At 38.1% G+C, this 26,113-nt stretch overlaps 1 protein-coding gene across 2 annotated transcripts in view; it reads left to right on the forward strand.

Annotated features, from left to right (window-relative positions):
• Window positions 1-26,113, forward strand: part of PREX2 (phosphatidylinositol-3,4,5-trisphosphate dependent Rac exchange factor 2) — a 208,401-nt gene that overhangs the window by 100,578 nt on the left and 81,710 nt on the right. For both annotated transcript variants that reach the window (XM_032610542.1, XM_032610541.1), the window contains exons 29-33: window positions 162-290; window positions 5,952-5,993; window positions 10,100-10,317; window positions 14,468-14,570; window positions 17,324-17,467. In XM_032610542.1, the coding sequence (XP_032466433.1) occupies window positions 162-290; window positions 5,952-5,993; window positions 10,100-10,317; window positions 14,468-14,570; window positions 17,324-17,467 (636 nt within the window). The remainder of the gene's footprint in view (window positions 1-161; window positions 291-5,951; window positions 5,994-10,099; window positions 10,318-14,467; window positions 14,571-17,323; window positions 17,468-26,113) is intronic.

The following is a 26,113-nucleotide window of genomic DNA, read 5'->3' on the forward strand; positions in this document are numbered from 1 at the left end:
ATTTTAGATTTAACAGATTTTCTCCTGTGATAGAGCTAAAGAAATTGCTACCATGATAATAGCCTGGGACCACAGGAATGAAAGAAAGAGGGTTCTTTGTTTATGGGCTTGTGAACTGGTAAATGGTTGAGACTTAAGAGAGCTTTTCTGTGTTTATTTAGAGTTTCAGCAGGAAATGGAACCAAAGCTGAGTTGTCCAAAAAGGTTAAGGCTTCACATCAAGCAAGATCCTTGGAATCTTCCCAGCAGTGTCCGGAATCTTGCTCAGAACATCAGAAAATTTGTTGAAGGTCAGGATGGAAAGCAAAGAACATACCGTGACATTAGCAATACTCATTTAAAAACCCATCATGCCTTGATTACATTTTGAAGTTTTTCATGTTAGGAGGAAAATAAAAGGACTGAAAAGGGTGAGTGAAGGCGGAGGAGGGAAAGAAGGAATAAGATGACAGAACCTTGTGTCCCAAGGATCTAAATGACGTGGACTGTATCACAGAAAATATTCTCAGGCAATAAAGTAAGGGCTCATTCTTAGGAAGACAAGTGGAACGTGGAGGGATTTTCATATTTCATAACATGAAACAGTATGAGAAAAATTCCTAAAGGGTTCACAAAGCGTATGAAGCTATACTTCATGGAAAGTCTACAAAATCAATCGTGAGTCTGTGAGAATCAAAATAATGACATAGGTGGCATCATTAGTTTTTAAGTTTCTCTTTCAGAAGCGTTTGTCTAAGTTGATTGTTATTAACTAGCATAAGTTTGTCTACTCAGCATCCCATAACTGATACAGCCTCTGATTGGAGATATAAAAGACTTCAAGACAACTCTAGTGAGCCTGGTTGCATGTTGTTTAGGGTCAGAGTTATTAAGTAGAAAATTCTGAGTTTCTAAAGTGATTGTGGTGAAAAAGATGAAATGAGAAATTTGTTTAATTTTTTTGTAATGTCTAAATCAGTGGTTTTCTTCCCAGTATTAGAACAGTGGTTGGCAGTGTCTAGAGACATTTTTCCATTGTCACAATCGTGGGCATGCTATTGGCATCTAGTGGGTAGAGGCCAGGGATGCTGCTAAACATTCTACAAGGTACCAGACAGTCCCTCACAACAAAGAATTATTTGGTCCTAAATGTCCACAGGGCTAAGGTTGAGAAACCTGTACAATAAATATCATGGCTGTATTTCCCCGTCATTTGTATGTCATTGGGATGTGGTGAATAGTATTCAGCCGAATTACATCATAACCCACTTTTTTTTAACCCATCATTACCATTTTTTTAGGGTAAATTAGAGAGAGTTGCGTACTTTGCTGATGGAAGACAGCTCTTACACCCTGTAGGGTCTGAGCCTGTGATGTCACTCCTTCGTGCCTCAGTGTGTTCACTTACTAAATGACAGGGATGGTGCAAATGTTCTGTGATTACCCGGTCTTCTGCCTAAAAATATACTCAAGTATAACAGCTTAGATATTGTTTAGAGATCAATAGAGAAGAAATTTGTACAGAAATGGAAAACTCCAAATAAATCACGACAGTTGTATAATGAAATCTTTTATTCTTGACAACTGGATTTCTTGACTGTATCTTTATTTTATAGCTAAATATAATGATTATTTGTGACACATTGTAACATCACGTTCAGTCAGAAGTCTGAATTTAAAACCCCCCAAAATAATGAACAGCAAAAATGACAAACATATTTTTAAAGGCTGTGAGCTTTAAGGAATCTAAGCATATACTTTACTGAGTAAAAGGTATGTTTTCGCTGAGTGGATGCCAGTGTCATAACACTCCTAAAAGTTATAATTTGTGAATCTAAATGCAGTTATCCTCATCATCTCTGACTTTTTCTTTTTACATTATATTTGTTTTTAGAATAAATGCAATATCAATCGAGAACAAAGAAACCCTTAAAACTTTTTCTTTTGTTTTGTTTTTTGAAGGGCTTTATCTTTAAGAAAGTCACTTCTAATGCGGGGCAAAAAACTTATTTTTTAAGAAGTCTTTTTGTTGAGAATTTGACATCTTCATCTCAAGTCCTGCCTTATATACTCAGTACTTCTTTTCACAAGGAGCGGTCATCGCGATGACAACTGTCTACATATACTGATTGATTGATAGATGTTGTATTAGTGTCACTCTTGGTCATGGGAGCCCAGCAGCTGATTGAGCATGGTTGGCTGTGCTGAGTCCTCCAGTCAATAGAGTCAACAGAGGGAGGGCTCTTGGCAGAATTTAAGTTGCATCCCTGGCTGCAAGTCTCAGAGAGATGCAGTTACTCTTTGGGTAAGAGCTGTGATTGTCACCGTGTTAAGTGAGTCTTTAAAAACAATTAATCAGTAGTTCAGCTCAGTGGACCATCAAGGGAAGGGACGAGCTACCATTTCCTGGTGATCTGTGTGGTGTCTGGTCCTGTTGTATGGGGTGGAAGCAGCAGCTCTGGGATCCTTGTTCTGTGGACAGACTCAGAAGTAACCTCACCCATTCAGCATGAATTCATCCTGTTCAAGTTAAAGTGGTTTTCATTCTATTTCCCAAATTGTCTTTATGGAAGGATTGATTTAATGGAAGGTTAGGTCTGGGCTGGAAGTTTAACATAATGTTACCTTGCCGGAATGTCAGGGTGTATATGTATAGCTGGGATGACCCCATTCTGATGTTCCCGTAGGGGAGGAAGAAAATATCCTTTTTTTCTTTAACTCTCCCAGTAAATTAGTCTGACAAAAAACAAATTAACAAGAGAAAAGCACATAAATTTATTTATTATAATTTTCACATGAACACGGGAGCCTTCATAAGGAAATGAAGACCAGAAGAAAAGGTTAATAAACCTGAGTGTCTTTATACTAGGTTTGAAGAAGAGTAGAAAGTCCTGGAAAAATTTATAGAACAAAAGGGTATGAGCTAAGTGTAGTAACCGGAGTGGGGTGGGGGGGGTGTTCAGCAAGGCCTGTTCCTCTTGGCATCCCTCCCTCTTTGGAGATAAGGATGCTCCTTTCCTTTGGGTATCGCTCTCCTGAGCAGCTTATGACCTGCTTCCGGGGAAAGGGGAGGTGGTCAGAGAGTCCTTCCTGCCCTCACTGTTTCTCAGATTCCTTCAGCTTAAGATAATTCAATATGCCAAAGTGCCGTATTTGGGGGTAGCATGTTCCGAACCCCATCATTCCTTCATCTCTGATTTCAAAATATCCTAGCAAGTATATACCAAATATGATATCAAAGTATAATAAGTATGGTCTTTACGTAGGAGGGACTGTTCCGGTGCCGTTCATAAGTTATCACACTGCATGCCATTCACTCAAAGCCTGTAAACTGAGAGCAGAGGAGAGCAGAAGAAATAGTGGACTAAATGGGGGACAGAGTCATTGTGTGGTATCACTAAGATAATCTCTTCCTTAATTCCTCAGCTAAGTTACAGAATCACAGTGTCAGCTAACTGAAGATATTTTTACGTGGTTAGCCCACTGTGGTATTGTGATTTATAATAAAAAATATATATTTGGTCTTCATCCCCTTTTCTGGCACAGAGATCAAAAAACCCTTGAGATTTCCTGTGATGAGAGGATAAAGCTGTCTTTTCTTATGTTAATGAGGTGACTTTTGGAAATCATCAATGGATGGTGGCTGGTTGCCTGGGGAGCCAACCTTGTGAGTAGAAGGTTGGAATTTTAAGTCCCACCCCTGACCTCCGGGGAGAGGAGAGAGGCTGGAGATTGAGTTCAGTTGCTAATGGCCAATTATTTAATCGACCATGCTTATGTTATGAAGCCACCATAAAAACCCAAAAGGAGAGGACTGGAGAGTTTCTAGGCTGGTGAACTTGCGTTGGTGCCTGGAGCTCGGTGCCCTTTCCCCATGCCTTGCCCTCTTCCATCTGGCTGTTCCTGAGTTACATCCTTTTATAATAAACTGGTAATCTAGTAAGTAAAATGTTTCTCTGAGTTCTGTGAGCTGTTCTAGCAAATTAATCGAACCCAAGGAGGGGATCATTGGAACCTCCTGTGTACAGCCAGTTGGTCAGAAGCACAGATGATAACCTGGACCTGTGATTGGTGTCTGAGGGAGGGTGAGTGGGTGGGGAGACAGTCCTGTGGGGCTGAGCCCTTATCCTGTGGGATCTACAGGTAGATAGTGTCAGAACTGAATTGAATCGTAGGACACCCAACTGGGGTTGAAGAGTTGCTTGGTGGTGTGGGGAAGAATACACATCTAATTGGATCCACCATCACCTTAAATTCAAATGTCTGTTAGTGACATTTCAACTCTTTGTTGCCTACAAAAGTTATACTCCTTTTAAAAACTCCGATTTCTCTAGCAACCTACTTTTTTTTCATTTTTTTCTCTGCCTTTGTCCTAATATCCTAAAGAGCTTCTTCTTCTTCTTTTTAATTCAAAAGTCTGTTCAGTTTTTCCCTTTTTCTTCATATCTCAGTTACTAAAATAGTTTTCTAGCTAATCCCTTGTCTCTATCTTTTCTGGTTCATATACACCATCACCAGATTCATTCTCCTAAGATATCGTGTTCAGTACCCTGCCTCAGAGCCTTAGGGTTGTTTTCTGTTAGCTAAATCTAAACTCATCAATCTGGTGCTGAAAGCCATTTTTCAATAAGGGCTTTCCAATTGTATCCCAGTCTCAATCTCTTAATGATATAATAAAATCTTTTCTATGCTAGATTGTTGAATGTTTGGCATTTATTCTCTACTCTATTCCCTTGCTAGCACTATTTCCCACTCTTAGGATATGTACTTAGTCCCCTGACAATGAACTTTGAAAATTTTAAAAATTTTGAGACTCTCTTAAAAAAAATTCGATACCAATTTTAGCCATATCCAGGTTACAATAATAATAGTGCTTCATGGGTACACAGCACTTTAACTAATTTTCCAAGGCTTTTAATATATATTCCCATTTATTTTTTATACACAGTCCTATAAAATAGATAAGATAGATGTTATTATCACTTATGAGTGAGCAAGTTGAGACTCAAAAGTAGATTAACAATGTACTGAAGATGACAAAGCTAGTGTATAACAGATGGGTCTCCTGACTCAGTCCAGTGTACTTTTCTGCCTCTGAAATCCATTTGTTCTTGTGTCTCACTTGTAAAACTTAATGCCCTTTCAGGCATTTCCTGCATTTCTTACCTGTTACTTTCGTTGCTCTGATTCTGCTGTGAACCTATTTAGAATAGGGTACAACCTAGCCTTTTTAATTTCCCATAATCTTGGTTACATAAATGAACTCTTTATGTTTTAATATTTTCCTATTGCAAGTAAACTATTTACCAATTGGAAGCAAATGGACACAGAGCTCATTGGGCACATAGCAATCAGTATGATGTTAATACACATCATTTATCAGACATCTGTGATTGACCCTGTGTGGGGATGGGGTGAGAAGAGTATTTGGAAATACTTAGTATTTTTCTGTCTTATAGGGCAGTATCTTGACCTACAGATAGGAAAGCCACAATATATACATATATTTCTAATAATAATACACAGATAATTCACAATATCACGTACACATATTTATTAATATATATTTATATATTATATTACATATATTCTTTATATATTGTATATATAATTTTTAAAATTTAAATTTTAAAAATACTATTTGACAGTTTATTGATCAAGACCAGAATAGCTGTAGGTGTTCAGAGAACACCACGCAAGCTACAACAGCTAATGATGACCTACAATGGTAGCAGGATTTGAATGCTGTTTCATAGGCTCATGTAATTCAGATCTGGAAGAGATTTTAGGGTCTTGAGCAGTGAGTAGAATTTGTATAGGTAGATAGGCAAAAATAGCATGTCAAGTGAATGGGATTTTTATTATCCAATGTATATAATAATGTTGTGCTAATTTTTACTACACAGTTAAAATGTGATGTTAGTTGCAGAAAAAGACTGAACAACTGACTGGTATGTTTTCTTTCTCTGCAGAGGTAAAGTGTAGGATACTCCTGGCTCTTCTTGAATATTCAGGTAATATTTTACATTATTTTTACTATTTGAGATTATTATAGCCCACGACCTTAGGTGTCTTATGATATGAAGGCAGTGTCTTCAACTGTTTACAAAATAGATGGAAATATGATCTCTACCTTTTCTAAAGCCTGGCAGAGATTTAAAAAATACTTAGTATTTTGATAAAAACATAAAACATATGCTCATCTTCAATTAAAGGTTAAAAACATGAAAACATATAAATGTATATTTCTACAAAATATAATTTAAAAGGAGAAAGGGAGGAGGTTTTGGTAAAGTTAATTGTACCGATAGGCTTTTTTGTGAAACTGTGTCTATTGTTATAACAAGGATGTAGGTGGGTTCAGATTTAAGGAGAAACAGACTGTGCTTTTGATAGGAGGACTCTCAATCTGAAATCGTTTTGCAAGGGCATGGACACAGAGAGAGGGGAAGAATTTGTGAGCACTTTTACAATCTGTCACACTTGGAAAATTTAAATTATAAACGCATGAACGAGCCAACTTAACCAAGAGGGCGTTTTGTTTTTTTTTGATGCTTGGTTTTTGCTTTGCTTTTTGACTGAGTAATAATATCAAAAGTATCTTACATCTTTTGGGCTTTAATAATGACAGCGTAGTCGATGGACCTCATTTTTATGGCTTTCACTGAGTTCTCACAACTACTCTGTGAGAATATTATTATTGTTTCCACAGTTTTAAAGGTGAAGAAATCTACATTCAAGCAGATGAATAACTAGCACATGGTAGTCAATCAACACATACTTTGGGACATCTAGAAGATTAGGCATAGAGATGCCTTACTGGGTGAATAAATAAATAGTAGGTGCAGTTTTGAAATTCAAACTTAGTTCTGCCAATTCCAGAAATGGTCCTGGAATGCATTGCTTTATTTATTAATATTCAGATGGCTGTTCTTATTTTGATTTCAATTTCATTTTTCTATTTCTATCATAATTCTCCTTTTTCCTACTTGATTTACTCCTTTTTTCTTTGTTACATTTGAATGATACCAAACATAGCCAGATTACTCCATATTGTTGGCTATAAAATTATGCTTTTCACTTGAAAAGGGTGGACTGGGTCTGCTAAACATTATTCTTAATTGTCTTTTATTCCTGTCTTTCTGTCTCTCTGACCTCTTCTTTTTGTTTCTTTGTTTTTTTTGCTTTCTTTCCCCTACAATCTCAGAATAATGACAGATTACTTGCATGTCTAGAAACCATCTCATTCTTTTCAGATCAGCAAGCTTACAATGGAATTTGACTTTTTTAAACAGTTGAGACTAAATTAAGTGTTAATGTTTTTAAACATGTCTGTAGAAGATGAATTGAAGTAGGTGCTTAAATACTGAAATGAAACGGAAGCCTTTGATAGGTAAAAATCCATTTGTTTTGAGTGTATTCCTACTACAAGGGAATTTTTACTTGGCGAAAATAAACGAGCTGTCAAAAAAAACAGAACTTGCTTTTCTTCTTTTACTAGAAGCTGGGAGCAGCTGTTGTGATTCTTGCTGTAGTTCTTATTGATAAAAATGAGGAATGAGAATAGCTTTGGTAAAGGATGGACACTTGTGAACAGCTGCATAATTAAAAGGAAAAGACCTGTATGTTTTTGCTGAAAGTTTGCTTATTGGGTTTCTTTCTTTATCACGATGTTCCTTCTCTATTTAGCAATAAAACTAAGCACGCATGTGCCAGGCACCATGCTAGATGCTAGGGAGAAGAATCATGATAATATCACTGTCCGTTTTCACCTTGCTAAGTGCTTTAAATGTTTTTATCTCATTTATCTTCATCACAGATCTAAGAAGTAGGAATAACCCCTATTTTACGAATAGGGATCTGATACCTAGAATTTATAGATTAAAATTGGCAGAATGGGAAGTTGAAAGCAGATTATATGCCTCTCAAGTCCCTGAGCATAAATCACATGATATGCCACTTCCCCTGGCGTTGATGTGCTGACGGTCCCTGGGGGAAAAGAAGCATGTGAGCAGACTCTCACAATGCCAGGTCATTAGTCCTTCATTAGGGGGAGACACCCCCAGACCTGCAGGGGCAGAAAGAAATGCACAGACTTCCTGAAGGAGAGAGGACATTCCCCAAAGGGAGATAATATTTTAGTAGTTCAATGAGTTGACTCTTGAAGAATGATTTCAAGTTTGCTGGGTGGTGAGGGGAGGAGGGTGGCCCGCAGCCAGAGGGCCCATGGACCAAGGATCACCTTTTTTTTTTTTTTTTTTTTTTTTTGCGGTGCACGGGTCTCTCACTGTTGTGGCCTCTCTCATTGCGGAGCACAGGCTCCGGACGCGCAGGCCCAGCGGCCATGGCTCACGGGCCCAGCCGCTCCGCGGCATGTGGGATCTTCCCGGACCGGAGCACAAACCCGCGTCCCCTGCATCGGCGGGTGGACTCTCAACCACTGCGCCACCAGGGAAGCCCAAGGATCACCCTTTTAAGTCAAACTAAATCCAGTCATTTCAGGAAGCCAGAGAATGAGCTCATGCATTTTCATTTCACTTAATTCATTTGTTTGTTAGTTGCTCTACTGGTTCATTATTTTCATTCAGTAAATATTTGTTGAATGTCTACACCCAGTTAGAAATTATGCACAACGGAATAAGTGTTTTGTTTTTTTTCTTAGTTGAGAATTGGACAAAGTTCTTTCCCAGTTTAGCCATTTTATAGTGACCTGTAAAACGCTCTTTTCTGTCTATTAAAACAGGAACATAGTATATAACTACTTAAAGGAAATGTCTAACACATGTTGTTAGTTAAATTAACAGGTTGAACTATATGGAGTTGCCATATTCAAGCATGTTGACCTACTAAAACAGCAAGTTCATATAGTTCCACCTAGTCAATGAATATTTTTATTATATAATTAAATATTTTTAATATATTATCCCGTTTCTAACAAAATTTTCAAGAGTAGCTTTTACTAACAGTGAAACTAAGTAACAAGCAGCAATTATGTGTACACATGCTTTGAGGGTCATTAAAAACAGGTGTTCCATGTTCTTGGTAAACAACTTAAAAACTATGCCTTTCTATCAATAAAGCAAGAACTCATTGCTGAGTAAAGGCAGCATGTTTATCTACGTTATACACTAATTATTGACAATGCTTCTTCATTTCAGGAGATTCTGAGCTCTCAAAATATTCAGTGCACTTTTGGGAGTACGATGATATTTACCTGTGCCGTTCCTCTAGTACAAGAGACTTCTCAGTGTACAGAATGTATGGCTTGGTGCTCGTGTTGTTTATGTAGTTTGTGTTACATCCAGCGCCCCAGAGAAGTGAACCTTTCGGGATCAGGTTCTCAGGGGCACAGCTGCTTTCCATTTGAAAAACCTGAGGTCCAGGACTAGCACTTCACAGGGTAAACATACCTTCAAAGTGGGTCAATCAAAAGTCCAGTTAATTGCAGAATAAGAATACTAGTAAAAATCAATTTATGCTAGAACTGCAAATATTTTACCTGTTTCAAAAAATATGTAGGAATTTATGAACTGGACCTGTTTATACCTTATGAAGTTGAATAGGTGACTTCAGGAGATACATTTGCATATTTAAGATATGCAGATTTGCATATTATTACAAGCAATTGGACATGATACTCTTCCACGTGTGTGTTTCACATTAATATTTGAATAGGTCTAGTAGGCAATTTTTTAAAATTTAGTACTAATAATATTTTATTTCATTTACCAGCACAAACTGAAAAACTGGACTTTGAGTTTTCTTTAGGAAAGTGTCATGTACTAGTACAAATTGTGTTCCATCATGAAAAATAAAGTAAATAAAATAAAGGCTTATTGTATTGGGTTTTGTAAAACAATTTAGTGATCGCAAAATAAAGTTACAATATCAATTAAGAAAAATGAGCTTAATGTTTCTAACATTTTTGGGTGTTCAGTGTTTTCTAAAAGGCATACTTGCTCAAACGTATGTGCTCATGAATAGAGCTCAAATTCACATTCTTCCCATGGTGTGAGTTTAGGGAAAGGATGAAATAACAGTGAATGCAAATGCTGAATGAATTGGTCTTATTCAACTATGACGTTTTCCAAAACTGCCTTTATGTTCTCCTGGATCACAGACAGTGAGACACAGCTCCGAAGAGACATGGTTTTCTGCCAGAGTCTTGTGGCCACAGTCTGTGCCTTCTCCGAGCAGCTCATGGCCGCCTTAAACCAGATGTTTGACAACAGCAAGGAAAATGAGATGGAGACTTGGGAAGCCAGCAGAAGGTGGCTGGACCAGATAGCGAACGCAGGAGTTCTTTTTCACTTTCAGTCACTTCTGTCACCAAACTTGGTAAGGAACCACAATGCCTCCCACTGGCTGTGTCAACTGGAACGTACATTGGGACCTGTTCCCAATAAAACATGGTTCTTCGTTATTGTATCCACAGTCATCCACCTCCTTTAAAAGGATATGTTTTTCCATGGGCAAATATAGCTTTAATAAGTATGTGGAAATATCTTTCCTGATTTTTATTCTCAATGGCTGCTAAAAGCTGAGAAAGCCTCCATCTGTTACCAATTCCTGTATCCCTAAGCACCGGCCGAGAAAGGTCAGCAGAGGAGAGAGTATCGGCTGCGGTTGCTTATTTGCAGTCCAGAAGGAAGAGTCTGCCATGAGACCCGAGCTCCCCCTGAGGTTGTTGTTCTGGAACGTGCTCTTAGAAGAGCTCTGACAACTTGCATGCCATACTGTCTGACAATCTGGTTAGAATTTGCATGTGTTAAATGATTTTATTTCCTTCCTTTGTGTGCATGTTTTTCCTGTTAAATCTAAGAACATTGCCTTAATTACTGTAAAATATTCCGTGTTTATGCATCAGTTGTCCACAGCGGAGATGAAGAAAGCATCTCAAACTATTTGATAAAACTGTGGTGAACGTAAGAGTTTTTTCACATATACTTCCTGTGGTTCTGATAGTTGTCATGATGTATAAAGGCAAATATGTTCAGCTTATTTAAACTTAAGGTGCGTGTTAAATATAATTTTGATTTGAAACGAGACGCTATTTTGTCTGTTAAAGTACACATAGAAAATGTAGCTACCAAGTAACATGGTTGAGTTTTTAAACGAATGTATATGAGTTTATACATCAAAATAATGTTTTTCTTCAGTGGTATTGAGGACAGGGGGTAATTGCTGTACTGCACGGTCATAAAAAGTTCTGGAATGGTAAGGTAAGAAAGTCCATTCAGCTGAGTGAAATTCAGAGAAACAGGATTAGATTCTTTTGAAAAGACTCTATACACTCCATGTGGGTGATCAGTTTTTTATTTGGTTGCTAATATAACCAAATAAGAAAGATTTAATTAATGAAAACTTTGAAATAAGTCCCTTGAAAAGTGTTTAAAAACAAAATAAATACTAATTAATCATTGCCTATCAAATAAAGATTACGTAAGATAAGATGCACTCTTCCTAATACGTGGTAGGCTTTAAGTATTTGTTGAACAAATTAATGAATGAGGCTTCATTTCTATTCTTTTCTTACTTAAAAACTGCCATTGTCTAGGCAAGTGCTGGTACATTTATTTGAAATCTCAAGGAATGGGGGAAAGTATTTGTAATTCATACATCTGGTAAGTGACATATCCAGACTATATAAAGAATCCTTAAAACTAAAGAATAAAAAGACATCTCGATTAAAAAGCAGGCAAAGGATTTTTTTTTTTTTTTTTTTGCGGTACACGGGCCTCTCACTGTTGTGGCCTCTCCCGTTGCGGAGCACAGGCTCCGGATGCACAGGCTCAGCGGCCATGGCTCACGGGCCCAGCCGCTCCGTGGCATGTGGGATCTTCCCGGACTGGGAACCCGTGTCCCCTGGATCGGCAGGCGGACTCTCAACCACTGCGCCACCAGGGAAGCCCCAGGCAAAGGATTTGAATGGTCATTTCTCCAGAGAAGATATAACGTGGCCAAAAGCACATGAAAAGACGATTAACATCATTAGCCATTGGGGATGTGTACCTCAAAACTACAGTGAGATACTATGTCACAGTGATGTGGATGGCTACAATCCAAAAGACAGACAGGCACAAGTGTTGGTGAGGATGTAGAGAAATTGTAACCCTCAGACACTGCTGGGGGGAATGGAAAATAGTGCAGCCATTTTGGAAAACATTTTGGCAGTTCCTCAAATTGTTAAATGTGGAATTTCCATATGACCCAGAAATTCTACTCCTAGGTAATATCCAAGAGAAAAGAAAACTTATATTCTAGCAACACTTGTACACAAATGTTCCTGTCAAGATTATTCATAATACCTAAAAAGTGGAAACAACCCAAATGTCCATGAGCTGTCTGATGAGTGGATAAACAAGTTGGGGTATATCCATACAATGAAATATTATTCAGCAGTAAAAAGGAGTGAGGTACTGATACATGCTACAACATGGATGAACCTTGGAAGCATGTTAAGAGAAATAAACCAGTTACAAAAGACCACGTATTATTTGATTACATTATTATGTAATAATAGGCAAACTTTAGAGACTGAAAATAGGCTAGTGGTTGCCTGGGGCTAAGGATTGGAGGAAGGTATGTGGAGGATGAATGCTAATGGGTACTGAGTTTCTTTTTTGGGGTGGTGAAAATATTCTAAAATCGGATGATGGTGATAGTTACACAACTCTGCCTATATACTAAAGACCCCTGAGCTGTATACTTAAAATGGGTGAATTTTATGGTATGTGAATTATATCTCAAGAAAGCTGTTTTGTTGTTTTAAATAGGTCTTATGAAACCCTTAAGTTTATTTAAAGAATTGATTAAAAAATTCAAAGGTAGTTAAAAAAAAAGTCAAAGAAACATGTAATCTTTCTGCCTTTGTAACAAGAGCGCTTAGGGCCTCCTAGAACTGTGAAGAGCTCCCTGGGAGCTGCAGGCACTGGCGGTCTGTGTGTTCCTGGGCTCTGAGCGCAGTCCTAGGTCCTTGGGTATGGGTTTAGCCACATCTGCAAGTTACAGTCAGAGCGCAACCTGTTTGGGACATTTCTTCCTGTGTGTATTCCTCTCAATTGGAAGAATGCTGGTTCTTTAGTCCTGTCCCTACAATTCCAGGTTCATGGCATTTTTCTGCTGCTTCAAAGGACTTTAAAAAGTAACAGTCTTATAAACATTTATCCAGCACTTACTGTGTACCATCCATTATATTAAGTACCAAGCTAAGGTACAGAGGTGATGATGCTATTAACCTTTTGGTATCCATGCAGTCCTTCTTTGGGGTCTGAAGCAGCCTTAGTGGGTTTTTTCCCATACACAATGGAAATTCTTTACCATCTCCTTCACCCTCTACTCATGCTGCCCCCCAAATATGGCTATAAGCTTACAGCAACTTTTAAAATGCGGGTAAAGCACGTTAAAATTATTGTTAAAAAGGATCATTTGGGCTTCCCTGGTGGCACAGTGGTTGAGAGTCCGCCTGCCGATCCAGGGGACACGGGTTCGTACCCCGGTCCGGGAAGATCCTACATGCCGCAGAGCAGCTGGGCCCGTGAGCCATGGCCGCTGAGCCTGCGCGTCCGGAGCCTGTGCTCCACAACAGGAGAGGCCACAACAGTGAGAGGCCCGCGTACCGCAAAAAAAAAAAAAAAAAAAAAAAAAAAGGTTCATTGACATTCTTAAGGAAACAAATGTACCTTTGAAAGAAAAGTTGTGTATGATTAGGTTAAGTATTCTTTCATGAGGAAATTAGTAAAAGACTTTAGATAGTGCACTGAACTGCTAATAGGAAGGCCAGATCCAATAATAGAAAGATGATGTCACTGAGATATGTAGTGAACTTGTTACCATGTCTGGGCCTTACCTGCCTCAGCTGTAAAATATGCTGTAGGAATGAAATGAATGATTAAAACAAATTAAATCTCATATTCACAAGATTCTAGATTAAGGCCCCATAAAGGCAAGTGAAAATGATTCTTGTCCCCAGGCTCTTTGGAAGAAAAATCATTATATACATGCAAATTGCTTTTATCACAGTTTTCACAACTTGCAAATTGAATAATGCACAGGTTATCTTATCGTAAAGTACGATGACCATTATGTACTGGGCTTTTTAAGAAAACAATATTTTTGTCTTTCAGCTGTTATATTTGTCAGATTATAGAGATTTAGAGGCAAATAGCATTTTTGTGTGTGTACACATTTGTAACTAATAAACAAAATCAATAGAACTAGAATCTAGCTACAAAACAGACTGAAAAAATCATTTAGACAGCAGAGAAAAGGGAAAATATAAAACTACAAAAGAAACATAACTGAGTATTTGTTAATTTCATTTTAGGCAGTAAATTCTTAGATGTGTTGATAATTTGGTTTGTACTTAAATAAAACACAAGTGAACCTAGTTTTGATCTGGAGTTGTTACGTTGTATTATGTTATATTATATTATGTTTTATCCCAAACAATCCTATCATATCATGTATTGTTTTTATTTCTTTCTAGACAGATGAACAAGCCATGCTAGAAGATACACTGGTTGCACTATTTGATTTGGAAAAGGTTTCTTTTTACTTTAAACCATCAGAAGAGGAACCACTGGTTGCAAGTAAGTAGTTAAATATTTCATATATGTTTTGTAAAATTTCTTTGGCATCAGATGACAACATATGTCATAACTTTGATATGAATATATTTGATATGCAGTTTAAGTTTTATATAAAATATATTTAGGGTAAAATAGTAATAACCAACTGGGAGAGTGATAGAAAGTATATATAAGTTAAATTTACAGCTAATTTTATACTTTTGTTTTTAGCTATTAGTCTGACCTCTAAAACTTTTTCGGAGTGTGTGTGTCAAATATTGTGCTACTCAAGATTGCCTTTTCTTTCTTTTTTGTTATTGTGGTGAAATATACATACCATAAAATTTACCGTTTAACCCATTTTCAGTGTACAATTCAGTGGTATTAAGTTCATTCAAAATGTTGTGCATGGGGCTTCCCTGGTGGCGCAGTGGTTGAGAGTCCGCCTGCTGATGCAGGGGACGTGGGTTTGTGCCCCGGTCCGGGAGGATCCCACGTGCCGCGGAGCTGCTGGGCCCGTGAGCCATGGCCACTGGGCCTGCACGTCCGGAGCCTGTGCTTTGCAGCGGGAGAGGCCACAACGGTGAGAGGCCCGCGTACCGGAAAAAAAAAAAAAAAAAAAAAATGTTGTGCAGCTATTTCCACCATCCGTCTCCAGAACTTTTTCATCTTCCCAAACAGAAACTCCATACTCCTTAAACAATCACTACCCTCCCCCGCTTCTCCAATTCCTGGTAACTTCTCTTCCACTTTCTGGCTCTGAATTTGCTTATGCTACGTACCTCATATAAGTGGGATCACAGAACATTTGTCCTTTCCGCTGCTTTTTTCATGTCAAGACTTCTTTTAATAAAAGAACTGCCCTAACATTTCTGGCTATGTGGATAATCTCTGAGGCCAGCAGAACGTTCACTCAAATATATAATTATTACTTAGCAAAATTGATTGAGTTGGGTTTCCACTCCTTATCTTCAGTTGATCCTGTAGACAGTGTGTTAGCAAGCAATGAAAACAGTGTTTAGAGCCAAGAATATACAGAGACGTTGTAATTGTTTGATCTGACAATAATTGATAAAATGTATAATTTAATTCTGAAGAAGTAGACACATAGGCTACATTTTTGCCAGCTTAAAAATGAAAATTAAAAATTATTTTATCCAAGTGTCAAAAAATTTAGTGTGTACAAATATAATCACATTAACTATCTTGATTCATTTATTCATCCTGTACAATTTCCAAGACGGCACAACCTATCTTGTTCATTGCTGTATATCCAGCACTCAAGAGATGCCTGGAACAAAAAGGCCGATATTTTTTTTCAAGTAAATGAATGAACAAATATCAATTCAGTTTATACAGTGCGTCAGGCCGAAAGGCTTTATGGTTATAAACGTAGAAGGATAAACAAACTTGCTGTGCAGAATGAAGAATAGAATTTCAACAGAACTTGGTTGTATCTAATGTTGCAAAGAAGTTACTTTATGAAATTGAATTGAAAGATTGAAAAGTATCCCTTTCCTTTAGCAACTGGCCATCATTAAACCTAACAAAGGCATTGTTTTAGAAGTATACCTCCAGAGAAATAGCAACACCTAGGGTTTAATCTCTTTATCTTTTAGTTTCTGCAAGTTATGATCATTTATCTACCATTTCAGCATTGTCACAAATAGGTTTAAAATGTGTCTATCGATCCAAGAAATCTTCAGCAGTTTGTTATTTTTCTGTTTCTTGTTTGTTCATAAGTCTGAGGATCCCCTGTGTATTATGGTAGAAGATCTAAACAGATATTTCAGGTCTGGGAAAGGTTTTTACTTATTTGCACATTTCCAATGTCTAATACAATAAATAGGGACTCAATAAATATTCATTTAATCTGTTATCTAGAAATTATAATCATTTATTCATCGAAAATTTCTTAAGTGCCTACTTATGGCCAAGTGTTGGATACAATAGAGAACTAAACAGATAAATAATAAGTGAGATAAATAAGTTATTTTGATAATAAATTAGAAGATAATATGAATGCACGACAGGAAATAGAAAAAGAGCAAAGGATGAAAATGAAGGGACAGGTAGGGCATTTTTGATCTGGTGCTCGGGGAATGGAACCTGCAAAACATGTGCTAATTGTGATAATGGTTGCTATGTGCTCAGTTTCTTGCACACCACTTCAGAAGTGTACCCCAAGGACTCATCTTGACTAAAATATGAATGAGGCAGCTGTCCTGGGAAATGGTGATTCCAAACCATGTGTAGCTAAACTTCTCATTTACTTAAGTGAGACACCTGGTGTGTTAAAGTGTAACGAAGTTTTCTATTACAGAATTTTATATACAGTACAGTAATAAATCTGTTGCTTTAGCTAATGAGGACCTGATTTAATACTCTTTCACCAAATAGCACTGTCAGTATGCCAAACCTGAGCTTTAATACACGTGGGTACTTTTAATATATTAGTATCTAGTAATTTTCGGGATTCTTTTTTTTTTTTTTTTTTTTTGGTACGCGGGCCTCTCACTGCTGTGGCCTCTCCCGTTGAGAAGCACAGGCTCCGGACGCGCAGGCTCAGCGGCCATGGCTTACGGGCCCAGCCGCTCCGCGGCACGTGGGATCCTCCCGGACCGGGGCACAAACCGGCGTCCACTGCATCGGCAGGCGGACTCTCAACCACTGCGCCACCAGGGAAGCCCCGGGATTCTTTTTAAAGCTTAACAAATGTACTAAATAAAATATCCTGATTTTAGGAAGTAATATAACATTAAATGTCATTTTAGATGTTCCTCTTACTTATCAAGCTGAAGGAAGCCGGCAAGCTCTGAAAGTTTACTTCTACATCGATAGTTATCATTTTGAACAACTGCCGCAAAGGTTGAAAAACGGAGGAGGGTTTAAAATTCATCCTGTTCTTTTTGCACAAGGTAAACTGCTTTCTTTACTATACTTCATGTACTTAAATTATTTTATCTTTATCAATTTTTTAAAATGTACTTGTGACTATCCTTTTTTTGTCATTAATTCAAAAATTTATTCATAGTACCTAGGTAATATGTTTACTGGTGGGAATGTTTGTTAAGGAAAGAATTTTGTATGGTTTAAATATTTATCAAATAGGATTGCAGCATTATTTATAGTGAAGAAATAAGGCATGAGTGACTTAAATAAAGATAAATTAATTTGGCTTAAGTAAATTATGGTAGAACCATTAAAATTGGTTGGTTAAGATATTTTATGAGGTAGAAGAAGTTTGATAATATACCCACGCAGATTACAAAAAAGAATTTATGTCATACATGTATGTATATACTTACATGTGTGTAAAATGTATCATTGGATGATTAAATTGATGATATTTTGATCTTTAAGTTTTTTTGCATTGTGTCAATTTTTTTGTCAGTAAAAATGTATTCCTTTCATAGTAAAAAAATTGTTTTGGCAAATAAACAGTGAGTGTTAACTGCAGTAGAAGAAATTAAGCATAACACGAATAAGAAGATTCTTGCAGTGACGTGATTTCCTAGGGAAGGTCCTGGATCTTTTTTATTTCTGTGGTCACAGATGCTGCCAGAAAAGATCAGAAATTCAGATTATTGTGTAGTATCTTTTTGTCTATGATTTTTTTTTTAATTCATGCTGTGATCAAGATTGTATCAATTTCTCTGAGTGGTACCACAGAACATTTCATTTTTTCTTTTGAGTTTTTAAGACTGCATTGGTATTGCTGTAGAATTTTTATATTCTAATAAAAAATGAGAAGAGTAGAGGAATAAAATCCATCTCAGTAACGGAAGAACAGAGAGGCATATGAAATCTAAATTCACTGCCAAATGAAAATTCTGCTTTGTACCACATGCATGTTGTTATAATTCTAAAAGATAGATTACTCTTCCTTCAATTGCCATAGTTTAAAAATGACTACCTCAGATACTTGGCAAGAATACATTTAAGCAGAGAAAAATTTCAGCACAGAGATCTTAGGAGTTATTCGAAGGTATTTTCATTTATGTGATAGGGTCTATGAGGTAATAAAAGAATCTGCAATGAAAAGAAATAAAAAAGAAAAAGAAATTGAGCAGAAATAGACCTTTGGAACTATGTTAGGAGAATAGTTTCGCCTAAAATATGTTAAAAGCCATTACAGAGATCAGTAGTTTTAGAAGAAAGGAAAGGCTGCTGGTCTGGAATATTAACTTTTATAGGGTTTAACCAGACCTTGCCCTTGTTAAAGGCTCTTCATTTCTTTTCCTTTATTTCTCTCTTTTAAAAAATTCTGTCTTTGAAATCATTACTGAGATGACAGATGGCATTAATCATCTTTTCTAAAAAAGTGATTACATTTGTGACACACCAACCATAAATAGCTGAATATTCATACCCAGCATTCAGTTGCATAGGGAAAAAATGATTTTGCAAGTAACCTCTATTTTATAACTGTGGCTAAAGCTAATTTAAAAACAATCCTGAAATATATATGATTTCATTGAGTACACTGTTGCTTTTACAGTGTAATGTAAAGAAAAACTCTAGCAGACATTAGGTTTTAGCATTCACACAGCAGTAAAATATGAAAAATTATTTGATGAGGCGACAGTGGAAACACTTCTGCAGTGGAGGTCACAGATAGGTAAAGAAGACTGGAAAATAGTCTGTCTCATTAAAAATCTGTCAGTGGGGGCTTCCCTGGTGGCGCAGTGGTTGAGAGTCCGCCTGCCGATGCAGGGGACACGGGTTCATGCCCCGGTCCGGGAAGATCCCACATGCCGCAGAGCGGCTGGGCCCGTGAACCACGGCCGCTGAGCCTGCGTGTCCGGAGCCTGTGCTCTGCAACGGGAGAGGCCACAACGGTGAGAGGCCCGCGTACCCCAAAAAAAAAAAAAAAAAAAAAAAAAATCTGTCAGTGATAAGGTTGTTTATTTAAAGGAGTTGCAGAGGTTCCGCTGCATTCATAAAACTCCCATGAGGAATCATTAGTAACTCTGAGTTTTCATCAGCTTGAGAGAAGCACAGGAAATTCAGCCCTAGCTTGAGCGGCGATTACCATCTGGTATTTGAAAGTGGTGGTAAATGGGAGAGATTCCAAATGGAGTCTATTCCTGGGATGAAAGTTTAATGGAAGGATTTTAGTTTTGTGGGTATGTGAGTCTTTGTTAGCAAATAATAAAGAGAAAGGTAGGTGAATTTGAAAATTTCCTGGGAAATGTATTAGAGTCAGCACTCCTAAGGTTGTCCGTGGTAGCATGTACCTAGAACAAGAAGCAAATGTCTTGCCTTCTCGTTTTTTCTTGTCTGCATGGATCCTTGGGCAAAGGAGGGCACATGGATGAATGGGGCCCCCTGCAGAGATGGGACCAACTAGTAAATCAGGAATTCCAGGATTGGAGGCAAGCAGGGTAAACTTTTAGGGAACGTACATTGCTAAAAACCAGAGCTGCTGGAGAAAAAGAGTCTAGGCAGACAAAATGGCAAAAAGGCAGATTTCCAAGGTTAGGAACACAGGAACAGCCAGACAGAAAAGTCAGCACAAAGCATAACCAAAATGCTAGAAGGTAAAGATCACACTAAAGCAGTCTTCTAGAATTACTTCCTACAAGTCAGAGAATTAATCCTTTTAGGATCCCTGAGCCCTTGGTAAGATAAAGCAAGTAACTATAAACTGGGTGAAAATGGGAGTCCAAGGAAGATCGATATCCAGGGTCCCTGGCTTGCTTTCATGCTGTCTCTCAGTGGTTCTCAAGCTGGCTGCCCTATAATCACCTTGGGAACGTGTTAGAAAATACCCATGCTTGGTTCCTTGGTTCCACGCCGAACCAATGAAGTCAGAATCTCTGGGAAGTGGGGCACAGATACCAGTATATTTTAGAAGCTTATCCACCAAGAGTGAGAAAACACAGAGCTATGTGGATTATAAACCACTGTGCAGTTATCTAGTTAATCTTTGCTTAGTTACATTAATCCATTTCACAAGTGTTTGACACTTCTAGATTCTGAGGAGCCGGGGCAATGAGAGCTGGACCTTTTTGCTTCTGCGTTGTTAGCTCATTAGGACTTGGGCTACACCGAGAAGGAGATGTGATTTGGGTGGGACAGGTTTTTTTTAGCAGAGGCTGAAGATGCCCTGTAGAGCTGACAGCTGAGGGATGTCTTCTGGCAATCACAGCAGCTGGGCAAAGAGCCCTTCGTTTCTGAAAGGGGCTCTGAGTGGGTAGCTTTAGAGTATCTGCCATAGTCCGCATCTTGATCTATTCCTTTGTGTAGGGAGGGTGTCCTTCCTGACTGTGATGGGCCTCTGTTCCTGGGGGGATAATTTAGCAGCATATTAATGGGACAAGCTATAGTCCTTGCTGCTGCAGAGGGTCTTGGGGCTACAACAGATTCTCATTTTCCCTCTTATGCCATCCTTTGTACGGTAGCCTCGTTCTCAGCCTGAACCTCTGCTGGTCTCGGTGGCACGACTAAGACCTTCAGCCCCAAGAGGGCTGATTCCCTGGTGTCACTATGCCCTTCTCAGGCCCGGATTGCTGCGTGTGTCCATTTACCATCAAACTTGGGCGAGGGGGTACCAAGAGGGACCTGAGCGGATTACCTGAATGCCAGACATATTTCTTCTTATCCTCGTTATGTAACAGTAGCCCTACTGCCTTATGATGATCAGGGTAGATTAGCCTGTCAAGATAGTGATTTCTTTTCTTGTTGGATGGTGCCTTGGCACAAGGAGACTCAGGTGTCTGGGTGTCAACCAGAGTTTACAGTTCAGTGGGGCCCCTTCTTTGTCTCCTAGGGAAAGTGTGCCCCTTTGGGGATCAGGACCCTTAAAACTATGGAGCCAGAGTTTCAGGGATGGGAAGCACACATACCCCAAGTGAGCCACTGGAATTGATAATTTTCCCAACACTGCCATAAAAATGACCACAAACTGGGTGGTTTAAAACAACAGAAATGTATTCTGTCATAGTTCTGGAGGCTAGAAGTCTGAAACCAAGATGTTCACAGGCCATGTCCCCTTGGCAGGCTCTAAGGAAGTATCTTTTCTTACCCCTTCTGGCACCTGGTGGTTACCAGCATTCCTTGGCTTGTGGCAGCATAATTACAGTCTCTGCCTCTGTCTTCACATGGCCTTCTTCCCTCTGTGTGTCTGTCTCTGTGTCTCTGTCCAAATCTCCCTTTTCTTAAAAGGACAGCAGTCATTGGATTCTGGCACACCCTAATCCAGTGTGACCTCATTTTAATTTGATTTCATCTGTAAGACCCTATATCAAAATTAGGTTACATTTGCAGCCACCGGGGGTTAGGACTTTGTCATATTTTTTTCAGGGATACAATTTAACCCTCCACAGATGCTAGCATGGCTATTTCTGCTTCTACCCTTGGTTCTAGACCCCTATATTCTACCTCTTTGGGACATGGCATCAGATAAAGGTCTTTTTTTTAGTTATGTACTATGTCTTTAGTTATGTACTATGTCCTGGAATGTGGTATCCCTTCCTTGTAAAGTGTTGTTAAGTACCTATTCCCTGAGTCTCTGGTGGTGATTTTCCTTAAACTAAATGGGACGTGCAACGCTGGTTCCTTCTCCACAAGCACATTCTTGGGGCTATTCGGTTTCTTCACCCCCTATGCAAAAAGCTGGCACCCAAAACTGTTACTCCTAACTTTTACCTCTTTAAAAGCTGTCTTTCTATTCTCAGAGAATAATTAAAATCACCCAGAAACTTGAGCATTTTCTCTTTTTTAAACAAAAGGGAATATTTTATTATAAACATTGTCAGTTTCTAAGTTACCTTCATTCATGTGGGGTTTTTTTTCCTGCAGAATTCTTCTTAAGATCCTTTAAAAGATGAATCCTTTAGTTTTCCATTTGGGTTTTGCACAGTATTTATAAACAAAACATTAAATACCTTTTGAAAAGAGGAAGGAACAATTCCCAGAGTTGAGATTTCCTGAATGTTAAGAGTGGGTACATGAGCCTGTGAACCCCCCTCTCTTTACAAAGCAGCACAGCCTTTTGCAATGTTGGTCACGGCAACATGGACAAAACTTGCCTTCCTCACAAACGTTGCAACCAATTCTGAGGAATTCTGACCAATTGTGACCATTTCTGGAGATTTGTAACAGTGCGTATGTAGTGTCTTATTTAACCAATAAAGTACCGTTGTTGCACTATCAGAAGAGGGTGTTAGTTGATTGAAACTATTCTTAAAATTGTTCCTCAGAGATTTCTGATTAATCCCTTTCTTGAAAACGCCATGAAATGCACTTTGAGTGAGTGGAAGTGAGGCTCATTTTCAGTCTTAGAATAATTTAATCTTTAATTTCTGCTAGCATTCATTATGTTTTCCTTTTTTACGGACTATACCTACATTTATTGGAATGTTTTGCTTCTAAATTCAAAAGTAGTAGAAGTAAAACAAGCAAACAAATTTGAGTTGTATTTTAAATACTGCTTTTAATTAAGTGCTTTTAAATAAATTAAATATTTATTCAGTCAAATATGTCAATACCATTTTTAAGAAATATTATATGGATGAGAATTAAGAAAAGTAGACAAGAAAGTGTGAAAGAGGGGTCACACTTTGAAGTTTGGACATTATTATATATTTAACCTTTTTTTTTTTTGCTGAGAATAGAAATTTAGTTTGGTAAAATGTCATTCCACTCTCTTTATTAAAAAAATAGCTATAAATAACCAAACTATTCACCTAAAAAAGGGAATGTTGTTCTCCGTCCTCTACTTTGCCATGCACAGTTTACTTTTTAAATATAAAACATCTTTTTTTTTAGTTCATTTTCCTAAAACCCTATACATGAGCTATAAAATATTGCTGAGACTCTTCACAACACTGTTAAACTCTTTTCTCATTTTTTTAAAAAAATTACATAATTGTGAATCTTAACTGGTGTTAATTTGAAAATATCATTAAGAAATATAAGGAAAAAATTTTTTTTCTATTGTAACAAGCTTTTAGAGCAGGACTGGACATTCTGGCCAAAGCTGAGCCATCAAGACTTTATAGAAACTAGATACCAGGGGTTTTCTTGTTCCCGCCCACTCCCGACCCCCTGCCTCTAGTTCCCCTGTTGCCCCTTCCTGGTGGTCGCCTTCTAGTCTTTCTGACCTTATTAAATCACAAATTCAAGTGTCCTTGCATGGACCCTACTCTTAGATCCCCAAACTTCCTGTTTGGCTAAGCACACTCAAGCGTCATCTATATCTCCTGTGGAAGTTGAAGTAGATCATGCCTGGGGGGCATTGGGCACCTTGCCTTGTACAGGAAATACATTCCATAAATGATAAGAATAGTCATGGGCTCTCTTAATCCTATTATTTAATTTAATTATTTCTCAAGAACCATAATTAGTAAGTGCTCTTATTTTCCGTTTCACAAACGAGGAACCTGAGGATCTCAGATATTAATTAACATGCCCAGGGTCACACTAAGTTACTAAGCAGTGAAAGTTATGCTTTTACTCCAATGCAAGGGCTTTCATTATTAGCTTTACAACTCGGAAGAGGAGTTCACATTGAAGTATGACTGCTGATAGACTGAATCCTCCTGGAATATTGGCCTTTCGCAAATAACACTTTGTTAACTGAAGGGAATGTGGCATGTATTTAAGGATTGTTTTATCAGAAAGACTTCCTGTATTTCTTGTGTGTATTCGGGCCCAGAAGCTTGCTGAAGCAGTTGTGAATATTCTAACGAAAGCAGAAATCATAAGGAATAAACAAATAAATAATCCTTGAAAGAAGCCCACAAATTCGATTTTCTGTACTAAAGCAAACGTAGGAAGCTTTCTAATTTTCCACAAGTGCTTTGCTCAGTTATAAACCAATAATGCCATTAAAAAAAATTAAATTTAGCAATACTCTAAAACTTTTGTCATTTCTTCAATGCTCTAGACATCTGAATAGATAGAAAACACAACACAGCTAAAACGAATTAGCAGTGACTTTCCTATTTTTGCCACCAAAATGGTGATGTTTTTATCAATTTGAGGAAACGTTATTAGTTTAGAGACTACTGCATTTAACGATTCTGAAAGATTATTCTTTTATCCATTTTGACATAGTCTGCTGAAAATTGAGGCTCATTAATAGTAATAATTTCAAGGGGAAATAATATACATTTCCAAATTGGATCCATCACCGTTCCTGCCATTCCTGGCAGCCTCTCGAAAGGAAATCTTGTATTTCTAGGCACTTTCCTATAATTCATTTCCTCTCCAAAAGGTTAAAAATACCACTGCATCAAGTTTAAAGGAAAAAGAAACAACCAAAAATGTTAGTTATGAAAGAAATATATATTACTCAAGAGACATTTAAAATTAATGGAAAGTTATATATGTGTTTATGCTTATTTATTTTTAACTGTAGTAACTGACCATTGGAGTTGAAGCAGTATTCTAAGATTTCTCTTTATCTATACATCTTTTTTTTGTTTGTCATTGTCTATACATTTTTTTGTCATTGTTTTTATTTATTTTTTAACATCTTCATTGGAGTATAATTGCTTTACATTCTCGTGTTAGTTGCTGCTGTATAACAAAGTGAATCAGCTATACATATATGTATATGCTTATATCTCCTCTCTCTTGCGTCTCCCTCCCACCCACCCTATCTCACCCCTCTAGGTGGTCAAAAAGCACTGAGCTGATCTCCCTGTGCAATGCGGCTGCTTCCCACTAAGCTATCTGTTTTACATTTGGTAGTGTATACATGTCCATGTCACTCTCTCACTTCGTCCCAGTTTACCCTTCCCCCTCCCCGTGTCCTAGAGTCCAGTATATATGTGCCACATCTTCTTTATCCATTCATCTGTCGATGGACACTTCAGTTACTTCCATGTCCTGGCTGTTGTAAACAGTGCTGCAGTGAACATTGTGGTACATGACACTATTGGGATTACGGTTTTTTCAGGGTATGTGCCCAGTAGTGGGATTGCTGGGTCATATGGTAGTTCTATTTTTAGTTTTGTTTTTTTTTTGCGGTACGCGGGCCTCTCACTGTTGTGGCCTCTCCCGCTGCGGAGCACAGGCTCCGGACGCGCAGGCTCAGCGGCCATGGCTCACGGGCCCAGCCGCTCCGTGGCATGTGGGATCCTCCCGGACCGGGGCACGAACCCGCGTCCCCTGCATCAGCAGGCGGACCCCCAACCACCGCACCACCAGGGAAGCCCTATTTTTAGTTTTTTAGGGAACATCCATACTGTTCTCCATAATAGCTGTATCAATTTACATTCCCGCCAAGAGTACAAGAGGGTTCCCTTTCCTCCACACCCTCTCCAGCATTTATTGTTTGTAGATTTTTTGATGATGGCCATTCTGACTGGTGTGAGGTGATACCTCACTGTAGTTTTGATTTGCATTTCTCTAATGATTAATGATGTTGAGCATCCTTCATGTGTTTGTTGGCAATCTGTATATCTTCTTTGGAGAAATGACTATTTAGGTCTTCTGCCCATTTTTGGATTGGGTTCTTTGGTTTTTGATATTGAGCTGCATGAGCTGCTTCTTTATTTTAGAGATTAATCCCTTGTCAGTTGCTTCGTTTGCAAATATTTTCTCCCATC

The sequence above is a fragment of the Phocoena sinus genome, chromosome 17 (assembly GCF_008692025.1).
Source record: "Phocoena sinus isolate mPhoSin1 chromosome 17, mPhoSin1.pri, whole genome shotgun sequence".
Taxonomy (NCBI): domain Eukaryota; kingdom Metazoa; phylum Chordata; class Mammalia; order Artiodactyla; family Phocoenidae; genus Phocoena; species Phocoena sinus.